Source organism: Mycteria americana, chromosome 19 (assembly GCF_035582795.1).
Source record: "Mycteria americana isolate JAX WOST 10 ecotype Jacksonville Zoo and Gardens chromosome 19, USCA_MyAme_1.0, whole genome shotgun sequence".
Lineage (NCBI taxonomy): Eukaryota > Metazoa > Chordata > Aves > Ciconiiformes > Ciconiidae > Mycteria > Mycteria americana.
The window spans coordinates 1212274-1225901 of NC_134383.1; the positions used below are offsets into that span (position 1 = coordinate 1212274).

Here is a 13628-nt window from a genome sequence, read left to right on the forward strand (position 1 = left end):
ACATTTGTCCCGCAGAGAGTAGAGGGAAGCCGGCGGCAGACGTCTTGGATGTCAGTTCAAGCCTAGAAAATGGCTTTCCACGGGATTACGTGGGGCTGAGCTGTTCTGGCGGGGGATTTAAAACCAAAAAACCCAATCACGGACACGTAAAATGCAATACGATGGCCGCAAAGCCCTTAGACGGAGGACTGTAAGCGGGAAGCTCGTCGGCAGCTGGGCCGGGGGGTGTTTGAGGGAGGCGCACGCTGAAACGCTGCGTGGCATCGCTCCTGCTTCCTCAATGAACGGAGCCGTGGAAAAACTTGACGTTACTTCGAGTCACTTCAACCTCTGGCGACGAAGGTGCTGCAAACGGGAGGGGAGGCTGCGGGAGCCCCGGCACAGGAACGCGGAGAGGAGCGTGGGAAGGGGACAGGCGCCGGCGCGGCCGCGGTGCCCTGCCTCGCCTGGCAGGGAATTTTTCCGTGCCCCCACGCGCAAGGACTTTGGTGGCAGGCAGGCTGGGCGAGCAGCTTGGGCTGGCGTCCGGAGCGCTGCCTGGCCTCACCGGCGCCGGCCGGAGAGCTGCCGCCGGCCGCAGGCTGGAGCGGGGCCCTGGCCGGGGAGGAGTCCCCGAGCCCTGCGCCGAGGACGGAGCGGGAGCGGGCTTTTCTCCTGCGGCAAGCCAGGGCTGGTTACGGCTCCTGCATCGCACGCCCCGCCATTACCGCGGCAGCTCGTCTGTCCGGACCAGGCGGCCGCACCGACCCGTCCGAGCCTGGCGCTGGGAGCAGGGGGGTTGGCAGCATCCCTGCTGGGCCAGGTCGGGTTGCTGGCAGGGGCAGTTGGTGGCAGGTAGTGGCTGCCACGTGTCGGGGTGCAACAACCCCGTGAACGAGGCCGCCGGCAGCAGCGAACGCCTCCCGGCGCTGCCGGCCGCAGGGGCGGGCACGGAGCTGGGGCTGGGGAGGCCTCGCTCGCTCCCGAGCCCTCCCAGGCTGGGGGCTCGGCGGGCGGGACGGGTCCTTGTCCCACCAGAGGGGCTCGGGCAGCGGCTGCGTGACCGGGGGGCGGCTGTCCCTGCCCGTGGAGCTGGGGCTCCCCTGCAGGGTGGGGGCTCCCCTATGGGACAGGGCTCCCTCTGTGGGGCCCGATATGGGGCAGGGGCTTGCCTATGGGACGGGGCTTCCCCCGTGGGGCCCTATGTGGGGCAGGGGCTCCCCTCTGGGACGGGGCTTCCCCCGAGGGGCCCTATGTGGGGCAGGGGCTCCCCTGTGGGGTGCCCCAGGGCAGGGGTGCCCCATGGAGCGGGGTTCCCCGGCGGGACGAGGGCTGCCGAGGGGGGCCGGTCCCCCGGGCGGGGGATGCCCGCGCCCCGGCGCCGCCCGGCGCCGCGTCACTTCCCCGGCCTGGCCCTTTAACGTGTGACGGTGCGTGACGTCACCGCCGGCCCGTGTTTACAGCTGCCTGCGGACCGGGGAGATACAAAGTACCGGCACCGGCCCCGGCCCCGGCCCCGGCAGGGCCAGCACCGCCGGGAGCCAGCACCGGGCAGCGGCAGCAGAACCGGGACCCGCCTGCGGACACCGGCACCGCCCCCGGCATCCGGTACCGGCACCCGCGCCGCCCCCGGGCTCTCCCCGCAGCGCCCGCCGGGCTCAGCGCCGGCCCGGGGACCCGCACCGGCAGCGGCAGCGGCAGCGGGGCTCGCCATGGGGCAGGGAGCCCGGGCGCGCCCCGGCTGACCCGACCCGACCCGCCCTGCCCTGCCCCGGCGGACCTTGGCCGGCCGGGGAGCGGCGGCGCGGCCGGGGATGCTGGCGGGATGCCGGGCAGCGGGGCGGGCGCGCTGGCCCGGGCGCTGGTGGCCTGGGCGCTGCTGGCCCTGCCGCTGCCGGCCCTGCCCCAGCCCCGCGGCGCCCGGCGGGTGGCGGAGAAGGAGGCCCGCTTCAACACCACCTACGCCGACTGGGTGGACGCCGACCTGCTCAACATCTACGCCTTCAACCACAGCGTCCGGAGGAACAGGGTGAGCCGGCGGGGCGGCCGGGCCGGCCGGTGCCCGCTCCCCCCCGCGGGTCCCCTCCCCCGGGGCGCCCGAGCTTCGGGGCGCGCAGGGGGACGGCGGCGGGGAAGGCGTCCTCTGCCACGAAGGCCGAGCAAAGTCCGCTCGCCGGGGACGGGCCCGCCACGGCCGGTGCCGCCCGGCCGACGCCTCGCCTTCCCGCCGTCCCTGCAGACGGAGGGGGTGCGGGTGTCGGTGAACGTCCTCTCCGACCGCAAGGACTTGCCCGTCCTCTTCGTGGTGAGGCAGAAGGAGGCGGTGGTCTCCTTCCAGGTGCCGCTCATCCTCCGGGGCCTGTGAGTATCGGCGGGACGGGCGCTGCCCCCCGCCCGGCCGAGCCGTGGCAGGGGTCCCGGCGGGCAGGGCTCGGGGCAGCGGGCACGGCACAGCTCGGCCGGCGCTCTGCCTGCCCAGGAACCAGCGGAAGTACGCGTACCAGGAGGTGAGCCGCACGCTCTGCCAGCCCCAGACCAAGGCGGAGGTGGAGACCCAGCACTTCTACGTGGACGTCTCCACGCTGTCCCTCAACACCTCCTACCAGCTGCGCGTCACCCACGTGGAGAACTTCGTGCTGCGGTGAGGGGAGCCCCGCGCCCCGGTCCCTGGCCCTGCCTGCCCGCTGCCTGCCGGGGCTGCGGGCTCCCCTCATCAGCCGTCATCCTTTCCCGTGCTCTCTGCAGGACAAACGAAAGGTTCAGCTTCAATGCCACGGCAGCTCAGCCGCAGGTGAGGAGGGGCCGGCGCGGCGTGGCGTGGCGTGGGAGAGGGGCTGCGCCCGAGGCCAGCCCAGGGAGGAGAGCACGGCCACCGTGGCAGTGACGGGCCCTCCCCGCCCCAGTATTTCAAGTACGAGTTCCCCGAGGGAGTGGACTCGGTGATCGTGAAGGTGACCTCGGCCATGGCCTTCCCCTGCTCCGTCATCTCCATCCAGGACATCCTGGTAGGTTCGGGCGGCGGGGCCGCCTGTCCGGCCGGCCCGTGATGCCCGGCAGGGCTGACAGCCCCTCTGCCCCCGCAGTGCCCCGTCTATGACTTGGACAACAACGTGGCCTTCATCGGGATGTACCAGACCATGACGAAGAAGGCGGCCATCACGGTGCAGGTGGGCACAGGGCTGTGCCGCGGGGCCGTACTGCGGGGCCATGCCGCTCCCGGCCCCTGCCTGGCACTGGCGGGTAGCGCCGGTTAGCAGAGCTTGCAGAGGTTATTGCTCTGGGGTGGCTCCGAGCCCCCCAGGGAGCCCCGGCTGCGCGGGGCGGCGTGGGAGACCCCCGCCCGGGCTCTGCTGACCCCCGTCTCTCACCCTCCTGGGACGCAGAAGAAGGATTTCCCCAGCAACAGCTTCTACGTGGTGGTGGTGGTGAAGACGGAGGACGAGGTGTGCGGGGGGGCTCTGCCCTACTACCCCCTCTCCAAAAACGCCTCACCAGGTACGCCGGGGGGCTGGGGGAGGCCAGCGCGTCCCTGCCACCGTGGGTCGTGCGCTGGGGACGCGCTGGGGGCAGGGTGAGGAGCAGCATCCGCAGAGGGCTGAGCCCCCGGCCCGTGCCTTCTTCCAGACGAACCCGTGGATCAGCACAACCGGCAGAAGATGCTGGAGGTGATGGTGTCGCCCACCATAACGTGTAAGCCTGGGAGGGGCCGTCGGGGGCCGGGGGTGCTGGGCTCCGCAGGGGGCCCCACGGCAGGTCCCCAGGGCTGCCGCTCCCCCTGAGGGCTTGTCCCGGCTCTGCGCAGCGGAGGCCTATGTGAGCAGCGTGCTCTTCTGCCTGGGCATCTTCCTCTCCTTCTACGTCCTCACGCTGCTCATCGCCTGCTGGGAGAGCTGCCGGTGAGTTCCCGGGCGTCGCTGCCCCGGCCACCCCGTCCCCTCCGGGTGCTGAGCCCGTGGGTGCCGTGCCGTCCCGTCCACGGCGTGCGGTCCCAGCGCGGTGAGGGCCCTCGCCGTGCTGTGCCCCCTCGCCCCGGCTGCCGGCACGGCACCGCTCACAGCCGCTTCCCTCGGCAGGCAGCAGAAGAGGAAGGGGCTCCTGGCAGCCATGGACTCGCCCAGCCTGGACACGGGTGAGGGGCTGGGGGCCGCAGCCGGCGGCAGTGGCACGTGGGGGGTCTGCCTGCGGGATTCCTGGTTATTTTGCCCTCTCGAGCCCGTGGCAAAGCCCTTGGTCCTGCGGGAGTTCCCCACTGTCCCCCTGAGCCCCGCTTGTCCCCCAGCTCCCTGGGGACAAATCCCGATGTCAGGGGGACAGGGCCGTCCTGGGGCTCGGGCTCCGCCGCCCGGGGGCCAGCAGGGCTGCCCTGGGGCTTGGGCGTCTCACCAAGGCTGTCTCTTTCTTTCCACGGCTTTCCGGGGACTCCCAGCGTCTCTACTGGGTAGGTGTCAGCGTCCGCTCCGCCCTTGGCTGCGAGCTCGCTCCCGTGCCAGGGCAGGGGCGCGGGGCGCTGCTCCGTGCCAAACGGCCGTGTGGCCCCGGGCGGGGGGTGCCATGGCAGGCTGCCGGCGGCTGACGGGGCCCCTCCTGTCTTGCAGGGCATGCCCGCGGCATCCCCGACTCCTTCCTGGGCCATGCCCCCTACAACAGCTACGGTTACGGCTCCTTCGGTGAGTGCCGCGCGCCGTCCCTCGCCTCCCTGCCCGTCGGCAGGCGGCCGTGCCCACCCCGTCTGGCTGTCCTTGCAGGGAACGGCTCCTCTGGCAGCGCCGAGGGCATCACGGACAGCATGGGCTCAGCAGAAGTCCCCTACGGCTACGCGGGTGAGTCCCGGGGCAGCGGTGCGGTGACCGGCGTGGCCACAGCCCTGCGGAGCCGGCGTGCCCGGGCAGCGCCGGGCTGCCCCGACGGTGCTGCGCTGCCGTCAGCGTCCCAGCTCTGCCCCTCTCCATCTCCCGGGAAGGGTCGCCGGGGTGCCGGCCCCGCCGCGCAAGCCCGCAGCGGGGTCTCCATCGGCGCCGCCGGCTGGCAGGGCGGACGCGTGCCGGGGAACCCCCAGGGCTCGGCCCCGCTCCTGCTCCAGTAACTCTCGCTTTCCTTTGAAGGGCAGGAGCAGTTCAAGCGGCGCACGTCCTCCGCCCCGATGAGGCCGCTGAGCATTGCCATGGGTAGATGCTGGTACCGGGCAGGGACGGGCCAATCAAGCCAAAATCTGCCCTGCCCCAAGCTCGCGCCCGGGGTGCTGAGCGCCTCTGCTCCCTCCTCCCCTCCCTCAGAGCAAGGGCAGCCGCCCCGCAGCCCCCGCCGCGGGGGAGGACGTCGTCCTCCCGGCCCCCGCTGCCCCCGGCCCGCAGGGCCCCGGGGACGGGGGCGCGGGGCGACGCGCGCCCGTGCCAGCACAGCCGGCGCGTGTCCCCGGGGCGGGGGCTCTGCGAGGGTCCGCACGGAGCTGGAGCCCGTCCCAGCGCCGGTTGGCAGGGAGGCAGCCGAGCGGTTAATTGGGGGTGATCGGGGTCCCGCGGGGTGGGCACCGAGGCGGGCTCAGCCCAGGGGCTCCGCTGACAGCCCCGGCTCGGCCGCAGGGGAGCGGTCGCTGGAGAACGTGGCCGGCCGGCCACGCCTGGACTCGCTCAGCTCCATCGAGGAGGATGACTACGACACGCTGGCTGACATTGACTACGACAAGAACGTCATCCGCACCAAGGTGCGTCCCGGCCCACGCCCCCCGCCCCCCCGCCGGCCGCTCCCCGCCGGCCGGGGCGAGCCCCCCCACCTGCCTCTCCTTCCAGCAATACCTCTGCGTGGCCGACCTGGCCCGCAAGGACAAGCGGGTGCTGCGGAAGAAGTACCAGATCTACTTCTGGTGAGTGGGGCCAGCGGGGACGGGGGGCACGGAGCCGTGGCCTGGCCCGGAGCGGGTGGCAGGGACCCCCTGACGCCCCCCCCGCCCCTCCCAGGAACATCGCCACCATCGCCGTCTTCTACGCCCTCCCCGTCATCCAGCTCGTCATCACCTACCAGACGGTAAGCAGGGCCGCGGCGGCAGCAAAGGGGGGCTCTCGGGAGCTCTGGGGGCTGCGGTCCCCAGCCGCGATGGGGACGTCCCCGGGCATTCCCCGCGTCCCCGCGCCCCGCCGCCACCCGCTCTCCCCGTGCCCGCCCGCGCAGGTGGTGAACGTCACCGGCAACCAGGACATCTGCTACTACAACTTTCTGTGCGCCCACCCGCTGGGGAACCTCAGGTGGGTTCAGGGGGGACGGTGGGTGGCCGGGGGTCCCCCGCACCCGGGGCAGGGCTGCGGCGGAGCTCCGGCGCCCCGGGGAGGGCGCGGGTCCGCAGCACCCCCGTCCGGACTGCCCCCTCGCAGCGCCTTCAACAACATCCTCAGCAACCTGGGCTACGTCCTGCTGGGCTTGCTCTTCCTGCTCATCATCCTGCAGCGGGAGATCAACTACAACCGGGCGCTCATGCGCAACGACGCTCACGCCCTGGTAAGGGACGGGCGGGCGCCGGGCTGCATGTCCGGGGGGTCCCGGCCGCCCAGGACCCCCGCTTCTCCCTCCCCTCCCGCCCCCCAGGAGTGCGGCATCCCCAAGCACTTCGGGCTCTTCTACGCCATGGGCACCGCCCTCATGATGGAGGGGCTGCTCAGCGCCTGCTACCACGTCTGCCCCAACTACACCAACTTCCAGTTCGGTGAGTGCCCCCCGGCCCCCCGCCGCCCGCGCCGGGGCCCCCCTGCCCCGCTGAGCGCTGCCCCCCCGCAGACACCTCCTTCATGTACATGATCGCGGGGCTCTGCATGCTGAAGCTCTACCAGAAACGCCACCCAGACATCAACGCCAGCGCCTACAGTGCCTACGCCTGCCTGGCCCTCGTCATCTTCTTCTCCGTCGTCGGCGTGGTGAGTACGGTGGGTGCCGGGGGGCGGGGGGGGGCGGCCGCTCACCCCCGCAGCCTGCTGCCCGCCGCCCCCCTCGCCCCGCAGGTCTTCGGCAAGGAGAACACGGCCTTCTGGATCGTCTTCTCCGTCATCCACATCGTGGCCACCCTGCTGCTGAGCACCCAGCTCTACTACATGGGGCGCTGGAAGCTGGGTGAGGCGGGGGGCGCGGCCGCGAGCGGGGCGGGTGGGGAGCAGCGCGGTGGCCCCCCCGGCACGACCTCTCCTCTCTCCACAGACTCGGGCATCCTGCGCAGGATCCTGCACGTGCTGTACACGGACTGCGTCCGGCAGTGCAGCGGGCCCATGTACGTGGTGAGTGCTGGCACTGCGGCTCGCGGCACGGGGGTCCCCGGCTCTGCGGAGACCCCGCCTGGCAGCCCTCCCCCCCTGAAGCAGCCGGCCGCCTGCCCCTCACAGCCCCCCTCGCCCTTCACAGGACCGAATGGTGCTCTTGGTCATGGGAAACATCATCAACTGGTCGCTGTAAGTGCGGAGCCGGCTGCAGGCCAGACCCTGCGCCGCCTCTCCCAGCCCGGTGCTCCCCGTCCCCGCTGCCGCCCCCACCCCACTCCTGCAGCCCGACCCCCCTGCCGGCGGCCCCCTCCGCTGGGGCTGGGCTGAGGACCGCCAGCTCGTGACAGCTGTGAGCCGAGCACGGCAGCTCCCCGCCACAGCTGCGGCGGCCCCGGTGTCCCCACGCGCTGCCGATCTCCCGGGGGCTGCCGGTGCGTCCAGGGGAAAGTGGGGTGCACGGGTACGGCAGGCGGGGGTACGGCCCAGGCTGCGCTGACGCTGCTGCCTGTCCCTGCCTCCCCAGCGCTGCCTACGGCCTCATTGTCCGCCCCAATGACTTCGCTTCCTACCTGCTGGCCATCGGCATCTGCAACCTCCTCCTCTACTTCGCCTTCTACATCATCATGAAGGTGCGAGCCGAGCCCCCCGGCCCCCGGCCCGGCCGTGCGGGCGCTGCGTGCCCGGCAGGGAGGGCAGGGACGGGCACCCCTGCCAGCGCCCGCCCGCCCGTTGACCCTGGCCTCTCCCGCAGCTCCGCAGCGGCGAGCGCATCAAGCTCATCCCCTTGCTCTGCATCGTCGGCACCTCGGTGGTCTGGGGCTTTGCCCTCTTCTTCTTCTTCCAGGGGCTCAGCACCTGGCAGGTGAGCGGGGGGGCAGCGCGGGGCGGGGGGGCGGGCGCTGGCCGGCGCGGTGACGGCTGGCCCTGTCCCCGACAGAAAACGCCGGCCGAGTCCCGGGAGCACAACCGCGACTGCATCCTGCTCGACTTCTTCGACGACCATGACATCTGGCACTTCCTCTCCTCCATCGCCATGTTCGGCTCCTTCCTGGTAGGTGCTGGCTGCCGCCGGCACGGCTGCCGGCCGCCGCTGGCTGCCCTTGCTCACCACGGCCCCGCTCCCCTCGCCCCGCAGGTGCTGCTGACGCTGGACGACGACTTGGACTGCGTCCAGCGGGACAAGATCTACGTCTTCTAGGGGCCCGCAGCCGCCCACTGCCCTGGGACCGTGCCAAACGCCCGGCCGCAGCCCCCGGGAGGGGGGGCACCCGCCGGGGCGCTGCGTGCCCCTGGGGAGGGAAGCCTGGGCCGCGGGTGCCACCAGCCACTCCGTCCCTCTCCCCGCACAGCTCGGGGGGCCCGGCTCACCTCCTCCCTGCCGGCCGGGTCCCTCCCTGGCGCTGCGTGCCCCTTCCCAGGCTCCTCGTAGCCGAAAACGGGGCCGGGGGGCCGCCGGGCACCTGTCCTCGGGGGCGAGTGACACTGGAAAAGGTGCTGCTGCTGCTCCGTGTCCGTGCGCCCGTGGGCCCGGTGCGGGGGGCTGGGGTGAGCAGCCCCGTGGCCCCCCAAGCACGCGGGTGCGGGTCTCTCTTCAGTGCCTGAGGTGTACGGGTGGGGGGGGGGGGGGTGCGTGCGTCCGGCATGGCGGCGGCCAGAGAAGCCCCCCTCGTGTCTCCTTCAGCGTCGCGGGAGGCGTGGGACGTTTGTGCCCCTCGTGCTCTCGGCGCCGCGTGCTCTCGCGTGTGGGTCTGCTGGGAAGGGACTCGCATTAAAGTGTCTGCACTTTGCCCCCGCCTGCCGCCTCCTGCCCGCGGGGCAGCGGGAGCCCCGGGGTCCCCAGGGGCCCGCGGGCTCTGCCCTGCCGGGCCGCCGCCGGCTGTCAGCCGCGCTCCGCTGCGGCACCGGCCCCTCCTTCCCGCCGGGACGTCGGGAGAAGAAGCGGCGCTGCTGCTGCCCGCCTGCCCCGGAGACCCCCCCCCCCCCCCGGGCGGCGCGGGGGAGGGCCGGGGGCTGCGGGGCGGCTTCGCGGGCAGCGAGGGGCCCGGGCGGCCGGGGCTCCCCTCGGCAGCCCCGCCCGCTGCCAGCGCTGCTGCGCGCCTCGCTGCGCCCCGGCCCCCCCCCCCCCCCCCCCCCCCCCCCGGGCGGGCCGGCGGCCGGCCGGGGCAGCGCGGGTGCCGGCTGCGGGACGCCCGGCGCGGTGCCCGCAGGATGCCCGCGGCCTCGCCGCTCTGCCCCGGCCGGCCCCGAGCAAGGGCTCGGCGCGGGCGCCGCCCGGGCTGCCGTGGCCCCGCAGCGGCCCTGCGGGAAGCCCCGCTCGGCCGCCCCGGCTGCCGGCGGTGAGCACATGGGGAAACCAGCCATGAAGTCAGGGCAGAAGCCCTCGGCAGCTCCTGCGCCCGGGCGAGCGCCTGGCTATAAAAGGACTTGCTCCGCCGGCCCGCCGGCCCCGCTTCCTCCCTGCCCCCGAAGCCGCTGGGGCGGAGGCACGCGGGGAATGCTCGGGCACGGGCCGGAGCCGCCGATTTTCGGAGTCTTTCCCCAAATATGGTGCCGGGGCCAGAGTCACGGTGCGCGGCGGGGCCGGCGCGCCCCGAGGGAGGGCTGGGGGGGCTGGCCCCGGCCGGCGCTGACATCACGGTCCCGGCGCCGGCCTTTTAGCACGGGCTCGGCCTCCTAACTGTGCAGTGTGCCGGCTCCCGCGCAGAGCATCGCCCCGCGCCTCCGTGAGCAGCCGCTTGTAAGTCCTGCTGCGGGGGGGCAGCGGGGAGGGTGCCCGGCGCGGGGACACCGGCCCCTGGCAAGGCGGTGCTGCTCCCCAGGATGGGGACCCTGTCCCTGGGATGGCGATGCTGCTCCTGGGACCGCGGTCCTGCTCCCTGGATGGGGATGCTACTCCTCCGGTGGGGATGCCGCTCCCCGGGGTGGGGGTGCCGCTCCCCCGGGTTGGGATGCCGCTCCCCGGGGCGGGGATGCCGCTCCCCGGGATTGGGATGCCGCTCCCCGGGGTTGGGGTGCCGCTCCCCGGGATGGGGATGCCGCTCCCCAGGATGGGGGTGCCACTCCCCGGGCTCGGGATGCCGCTCCTCGGATTGCAACGCTGCTCCCCGGATGAGGGTCGGGCTCCCCAGGAGGGGAAGTTGCTGCTCGAGGTTGGGACGTGGCTCCCAACGGCTGGGGACGGCTCCCCGGGCTGGGGACGCTGCCTGGGGTTCTGCGCTTCTGCTCCTCAGGGCCGCGTTGCCGTCGGGGCTGCGCGGCTGCGGGTCCGTGCGGGGCTCAGGGCAGCGTGGAGGGGGGCAACTCCAGCCCCCGCTTGCCCGTTTCCGCCCTGCACCTCGGCGGGGACGGGAGACGGGCATGGGGCTGGTGGGGCCGGGGCCAGCGGGCGGCCAGCGGGCATTGCCGTGTGGTCGAGGGATCCGTGACCGGCGAGGCTGGGGTCCGCATGCCGGGCTGGGCCCGGGCGCGGGGCACCAGGCGGCCGGGGCGCAGGGCAGAGCTGGCTGTGGCGTTGCTGGACGTCCCTGGCGGCGCTCGGGATCGGGGCACCGGCTGCCCGTGGGGCTCGGGGGTACCGCTGCATAAACCGCGGGGCTCGTGGGGTGCCCCTGCATCGCCGGCAGCAAGCGGGGTCAGCATCCTCCGCTGCACCGAGCTGTGCCAGGCCTCAGAGCCCCTCCTGCGGGAGCCGGGGTGCATCTGCCCGGCGGCGGGGGCGAGCCAGCCCGGGACAGGGCGCGGATGCGGGGACCGAGCACGCGGCTCCTTGAGGGCACAGCCCCGGCACTCGGTGGCTTAATGCCAAGCAGGGAGCCGTGCGGGGAGGAGCGAGGCCAGCTCCGCCGAGGGCTTGGCTGCCGGCTCCCAGCGCCTCTCCCTCCTGGCATCCTCCCTGGCATCCTCCGGCCCTGCCCGCAGCCAGCTACCTGCCGTCTCTGCCCGCAGCATGCCCTTACAAGGGCACGGGCACAGCTCCCACCGCGGTCCGGCCTCGCCTGCGCTCCTCCCTGGCACCGGGACCCGCCGCGCTGAGGCCACCCCACGGCACCGGGGCCGCCCTGCCCCGGCCCGGCATGGCCACCCCGCTGTGCCACGGCCACCGTGCCGTGCCACAGCCACCCAGCCCTGCCGCCGTCACCCTGCCCCCCGGACCCCCCTGCTCTGCAGCCCCCGTGAGGGCAGCACGGCCGCTCCGGCCGGAGGGCACGGCCATGCCAGGGACCTTCACGCCAACCAAGAGCTGTCAGGCAGCTGAGCAGGCAGGGGACGGGGATGAGGCTGCTCTCCCGCGCCGCCTGAGCCGGGAGCGGGGACGAGGCAGCTCTGCTGGCGCAGGAACCATCTGTCCGGGCAGGCTGTGAGGGTCACGGCCGTGCGCTCACCTCTAAATGTGCCCGGACGGGGCCGAAGGGCCGTCGCGTGGCAAGGGAAGAGCTGGGAGGAGGGCATGTCCCCCCCGCACGGGGTGCTGGGGGGGCTGCGGGGTCCCCGCGCAGGGGGACGGCATCTCCACAGCCTGACGGTCCCCATCCCGCCACCAGGTCTCCCACCCGCCGCAGACATGGCGAACAAGGGCCCGGCGTACGGCATGAGCAGGGACGTCCAGTCCAAGATCGAGAAGAAGTACGACGATGAGCTGGAGGACCGGCTGGTGGAGTGGATCGTGGCGCAGTGCGGGGCCGCGGTGGGTCGCCCCGAGCGGGGCCGCCTGGGCTTCCAGGTCTGGCTGAAGAACGGCATCGTAAGTGGGGGGCCGGGCGCCCGCTGTGCCCGCCGGCCCCGGGGCTGGGTGGGCGGCCGGCGGGGAGCTCTGCAGCCGGCAGCGTGTGTGGTGCGGCGCGGCGAGCCCAGCCTCTCCTCTGCCGGCAGGTCCTCAGCAGGCTGGTGAACAGCCTCTACCCCGACGGCTCCAAGCCCGTCAAGATCCCCGACACCCCCCCCACCATGGTCTTCAAGCAGATGGAGCAGATCGCCCAGTTCCTCAAGGCGGCCGAGGACTACGGCGTGGTCAAGACGGACGTGTTCCAGACCGTCGACCTCTTTGAAGGTGCGGGCGGGCGGGCGGGGGGCAACCGGGGTTGCGGGGGGCCGGAGCCGCCGCGCCGCGCCCGTCCTCACGCCCCTCCGTCCCTCGGCAGCCAAGGACATGGCGGCGGTGCAGAGGACGCTGATGGCCCTGGGGAGCCTGGCGGTCACCAAGAACGACGGGAACTACCACGGGGACCCCAACTGGTTCATGAAGTAAGTGGGGGAGCGCGGCCCTGGGCGTGGGGACCCCCCCGCCCCGTGGCTGCCCGGAGCGGGCTCTTCCCGCTGCCCGGCAGTGCCCCGGAGCACCCGGCCGCGGGACGCAGGGCTTTCGGCTGGGAAGCGACGGCGGCTGGGGACCCCCTTGGGGAATGGGGGCTGCTGGGCACCCGGGGACGGGGCCGAGGGTCCGGCCGCCCGGGGGGGAGCGGGTGCCGCATGGCCTCTCCCTCCGCCCCGCAGGAAAGCGCAGGAGCACAAGCGGGAGTTCACCGAGAGCCAGCTGAAGGAGGGCAAGAACGTCATCGGCTTACAGATGGGGAGCAACAAGGGGGCGTCACAGGCGGGCATGAGCTACGGCCGGCCCCGGCAGATCATCAGCTAGGCAGCCCCCCTCGCCGCCCCCAGCCCTCCCGCCACCGGGAGAGCAGCCCCAGCCGGGACCTCCGTCTTCGCTCCCCCCGGCCCAGCGCGCCGCAGCCGCCCGAGCGCCGGCGGCCGCCACCGCCCCTCACCGATTGGTATTTATTGAAAAGGAAACGCCAGCCAGCCCCGACGGCCCTTCCGCACAGCCAGCGGCAGCACGTGCCCAGCCGCAGCCCCCGCCGTGGCGATGCACCCCGCCTCGGGGACGCGGGCAGCCCTGCCACGCTCGTGCCGTGCCCCGGGCAGCCTCTCCCCTCCGGCCTCGCACGCCCCCGCCTCACCCTCGCGAGCCCCGCTGCCAGCCGGTCCTGCCCCTGCCGCGCCACGCTCGCCGGCACCCGCGGGCGCCCTGCCGCCCTCGCCGGGACGGCGGGTGGGAAGGGCGCGCGCCCCGGCCCCCAGAGCCGCCTCGCCTGCCCGCAGCCCCGCTCGAGCCCCGCGCCACCGCCGCAGAGATCCTTGCGAACGGGGAGAAAAGAAAATTGGCCTTGGTTTTGTACTTCGTTTTTGTCAAAATTAAAAGGTTATTCATCTAGCGTGGCCTGACGCTGTTTCCTCCTGCCTGCCCCGTCACCCGCAGCCGGCGGGGCCGGGAAAGCCGAAGCCACCCTCCACAAAAGCCGCTCAGGGCGCCTGGGCCACGTCCGCTCCTTCTTCCGGCTCCGAACCTGGGAAAACCAGAGCTGGGGATTGGGCTTTCCCGGCCCGGTTCGGACGGCTCTGCGGGGCGGCGGTGCC

At 73.5% G+C, this 13628-nt stretch overlaps 2 protein-coding genes across 8 annotated transcripts in view; both read left to right on the top strand.

Moving 5' to 3' along the window:
- The window catches only part of SIDT2 (SID1 transmembrane family member 2), a 103378-nt gene extending 94506 nt beyond the window's left edge, over positions 1–8872 (top strand). The window contains exons 1-28 of one of the 6 annotated variants that reach the window (XM_075521036.1): positions 1402–2008; positions 2219–2340; positions 2459–2620; positions 2725–2770; positions 2883–2984; positions 3063–3146; positions 3363–3474; positions 3604–3669; positions 3782–3875; positions 4053–4108; positions 4406–4417; positions 4575–4646; positions 4725–4799; positions 5082–5144; positions 5559–5680; positions 5766–5839; positions 5934–6000; positions 6145–6218; positions 6345–6468; positions 6556–6673; positions 6745–6881; positions 6966–7074; positions 7159–7235; positions 7360–7406; positions 7741–7846; positions 7969–8079; positions 8155–8268; positions 8353–8872. In XM_075521036.1, the coding sequence (XP_075377151.1) occupies positions 1805–2008; positions 2219–2340; positions 2459–2620; positions 2725–2770; positions 2883–2984; positions 3063–3146; positions 3363–3474; positions 3604–3669; positions 3782–3875; positions 4053–4108; positions 4406–4417; positions 4575–4646; positions 4725–4799; positions 5082–5144; positions 5559–5680; positions 5766–5839; positions 5934–6000; positions 6145–6218; positions 6345–6468; positions 6556–6673; positions 6745–6881; positions 6966–7074; positions 7159–7235; positions 7360–7406; positions 7741–7846; positions 7969–8079; positions 8155–8268; positions 8353–8415 (2613 nt within the window). In that variant the 5' untranslated portion in view covers positions 1402–1804 and the 3' untranslated portion in view covers positions 8416–8872. Of the gene's footprint in view, positions 1–1401; positions 2009–2218; positions 2341–2458; positions 2621–2724; positions 2771–2864; positions 2985–3062; positions 3147–3362; positions 3475–3603; positions 3670–3781; positions 3876–4052; positions 4109–4405; positions 4418–4574; positions 4647–4724; positions 4800–5081; positions 5145–5558; positions 5681–5765; positions 5840–5933; positions 6001–6144; positions 6219–6344; positions 6469–6555; positions 6674–6744; positions 6882–6965; positions 7075–7158; positions 7236–7359; positions 7407–7740; positions 7847–7968; positions 8080–8154; positions 8269–8352 lie in introns of those variants that run through there. The other 5 variants (XM_075521038.1, XM_075521039.1, XM_075521037.1 and 2 more) reach the window with 5 other exon arrangements.
- Positions 8873–9803: 931 nt separating this feature from the next.
- Positions 9804–13426, top strand: TAGLN (transgelin). 2 transcript variants are annotated; one of them, XM_075521366.1, is made up of 5 exons: positions 9804–9954; positions 11759–11958; positions 12087–12264; positions 12356–12458; positions 12708–13426. In XM_075521366.1, exons 2-5 carry the CDS (start codon positions 11779–11781, stop codon positions 12847–12849), a joined length of 603 nt encoding a protein of 200 aa, XP_075377481.1. In that variant the 5' UTR covers positions 9804–9954; positions 11759–11778; the 3' UTR covers positions 12850–13426. The 2 variants fall into 2 exon arrangements, with proteins under 2 accessions (XP_075377481.1, XP_075377482.1); XM_075521367.1 differs by lacking the exon at positions 9804–9954 and having other exon boundaries at positions 11741–11958.
- Positions 13427–13628: the final 202 nt, after the last annotated feature.

Bases quoted from the DNA above. Each gene is read 5' to 3' on its own strand.
- TAGLN (XM_075521366.1), top strand. From the start codon at position 11,779: ATGGCGAACAAGGGCCCGGCGTACGGCATGAGCAGGGACGTCCAGTCC. The intron at 12,265-12,355 runs GTGCGGGCGGGC...GTCCCTCGGCAG, and splicing joins GACCGTCGACCTCTTTGAAG to CCAAGGACATGGCGGCGGTG. The intron at 12,459-12,707 runs GTAAGTGGGGGA...TCCGCCCCGCAG, and splicing joins GACCCCAACTGGTTCATGAA to GAAAGCGCAGGAGCACAAGC.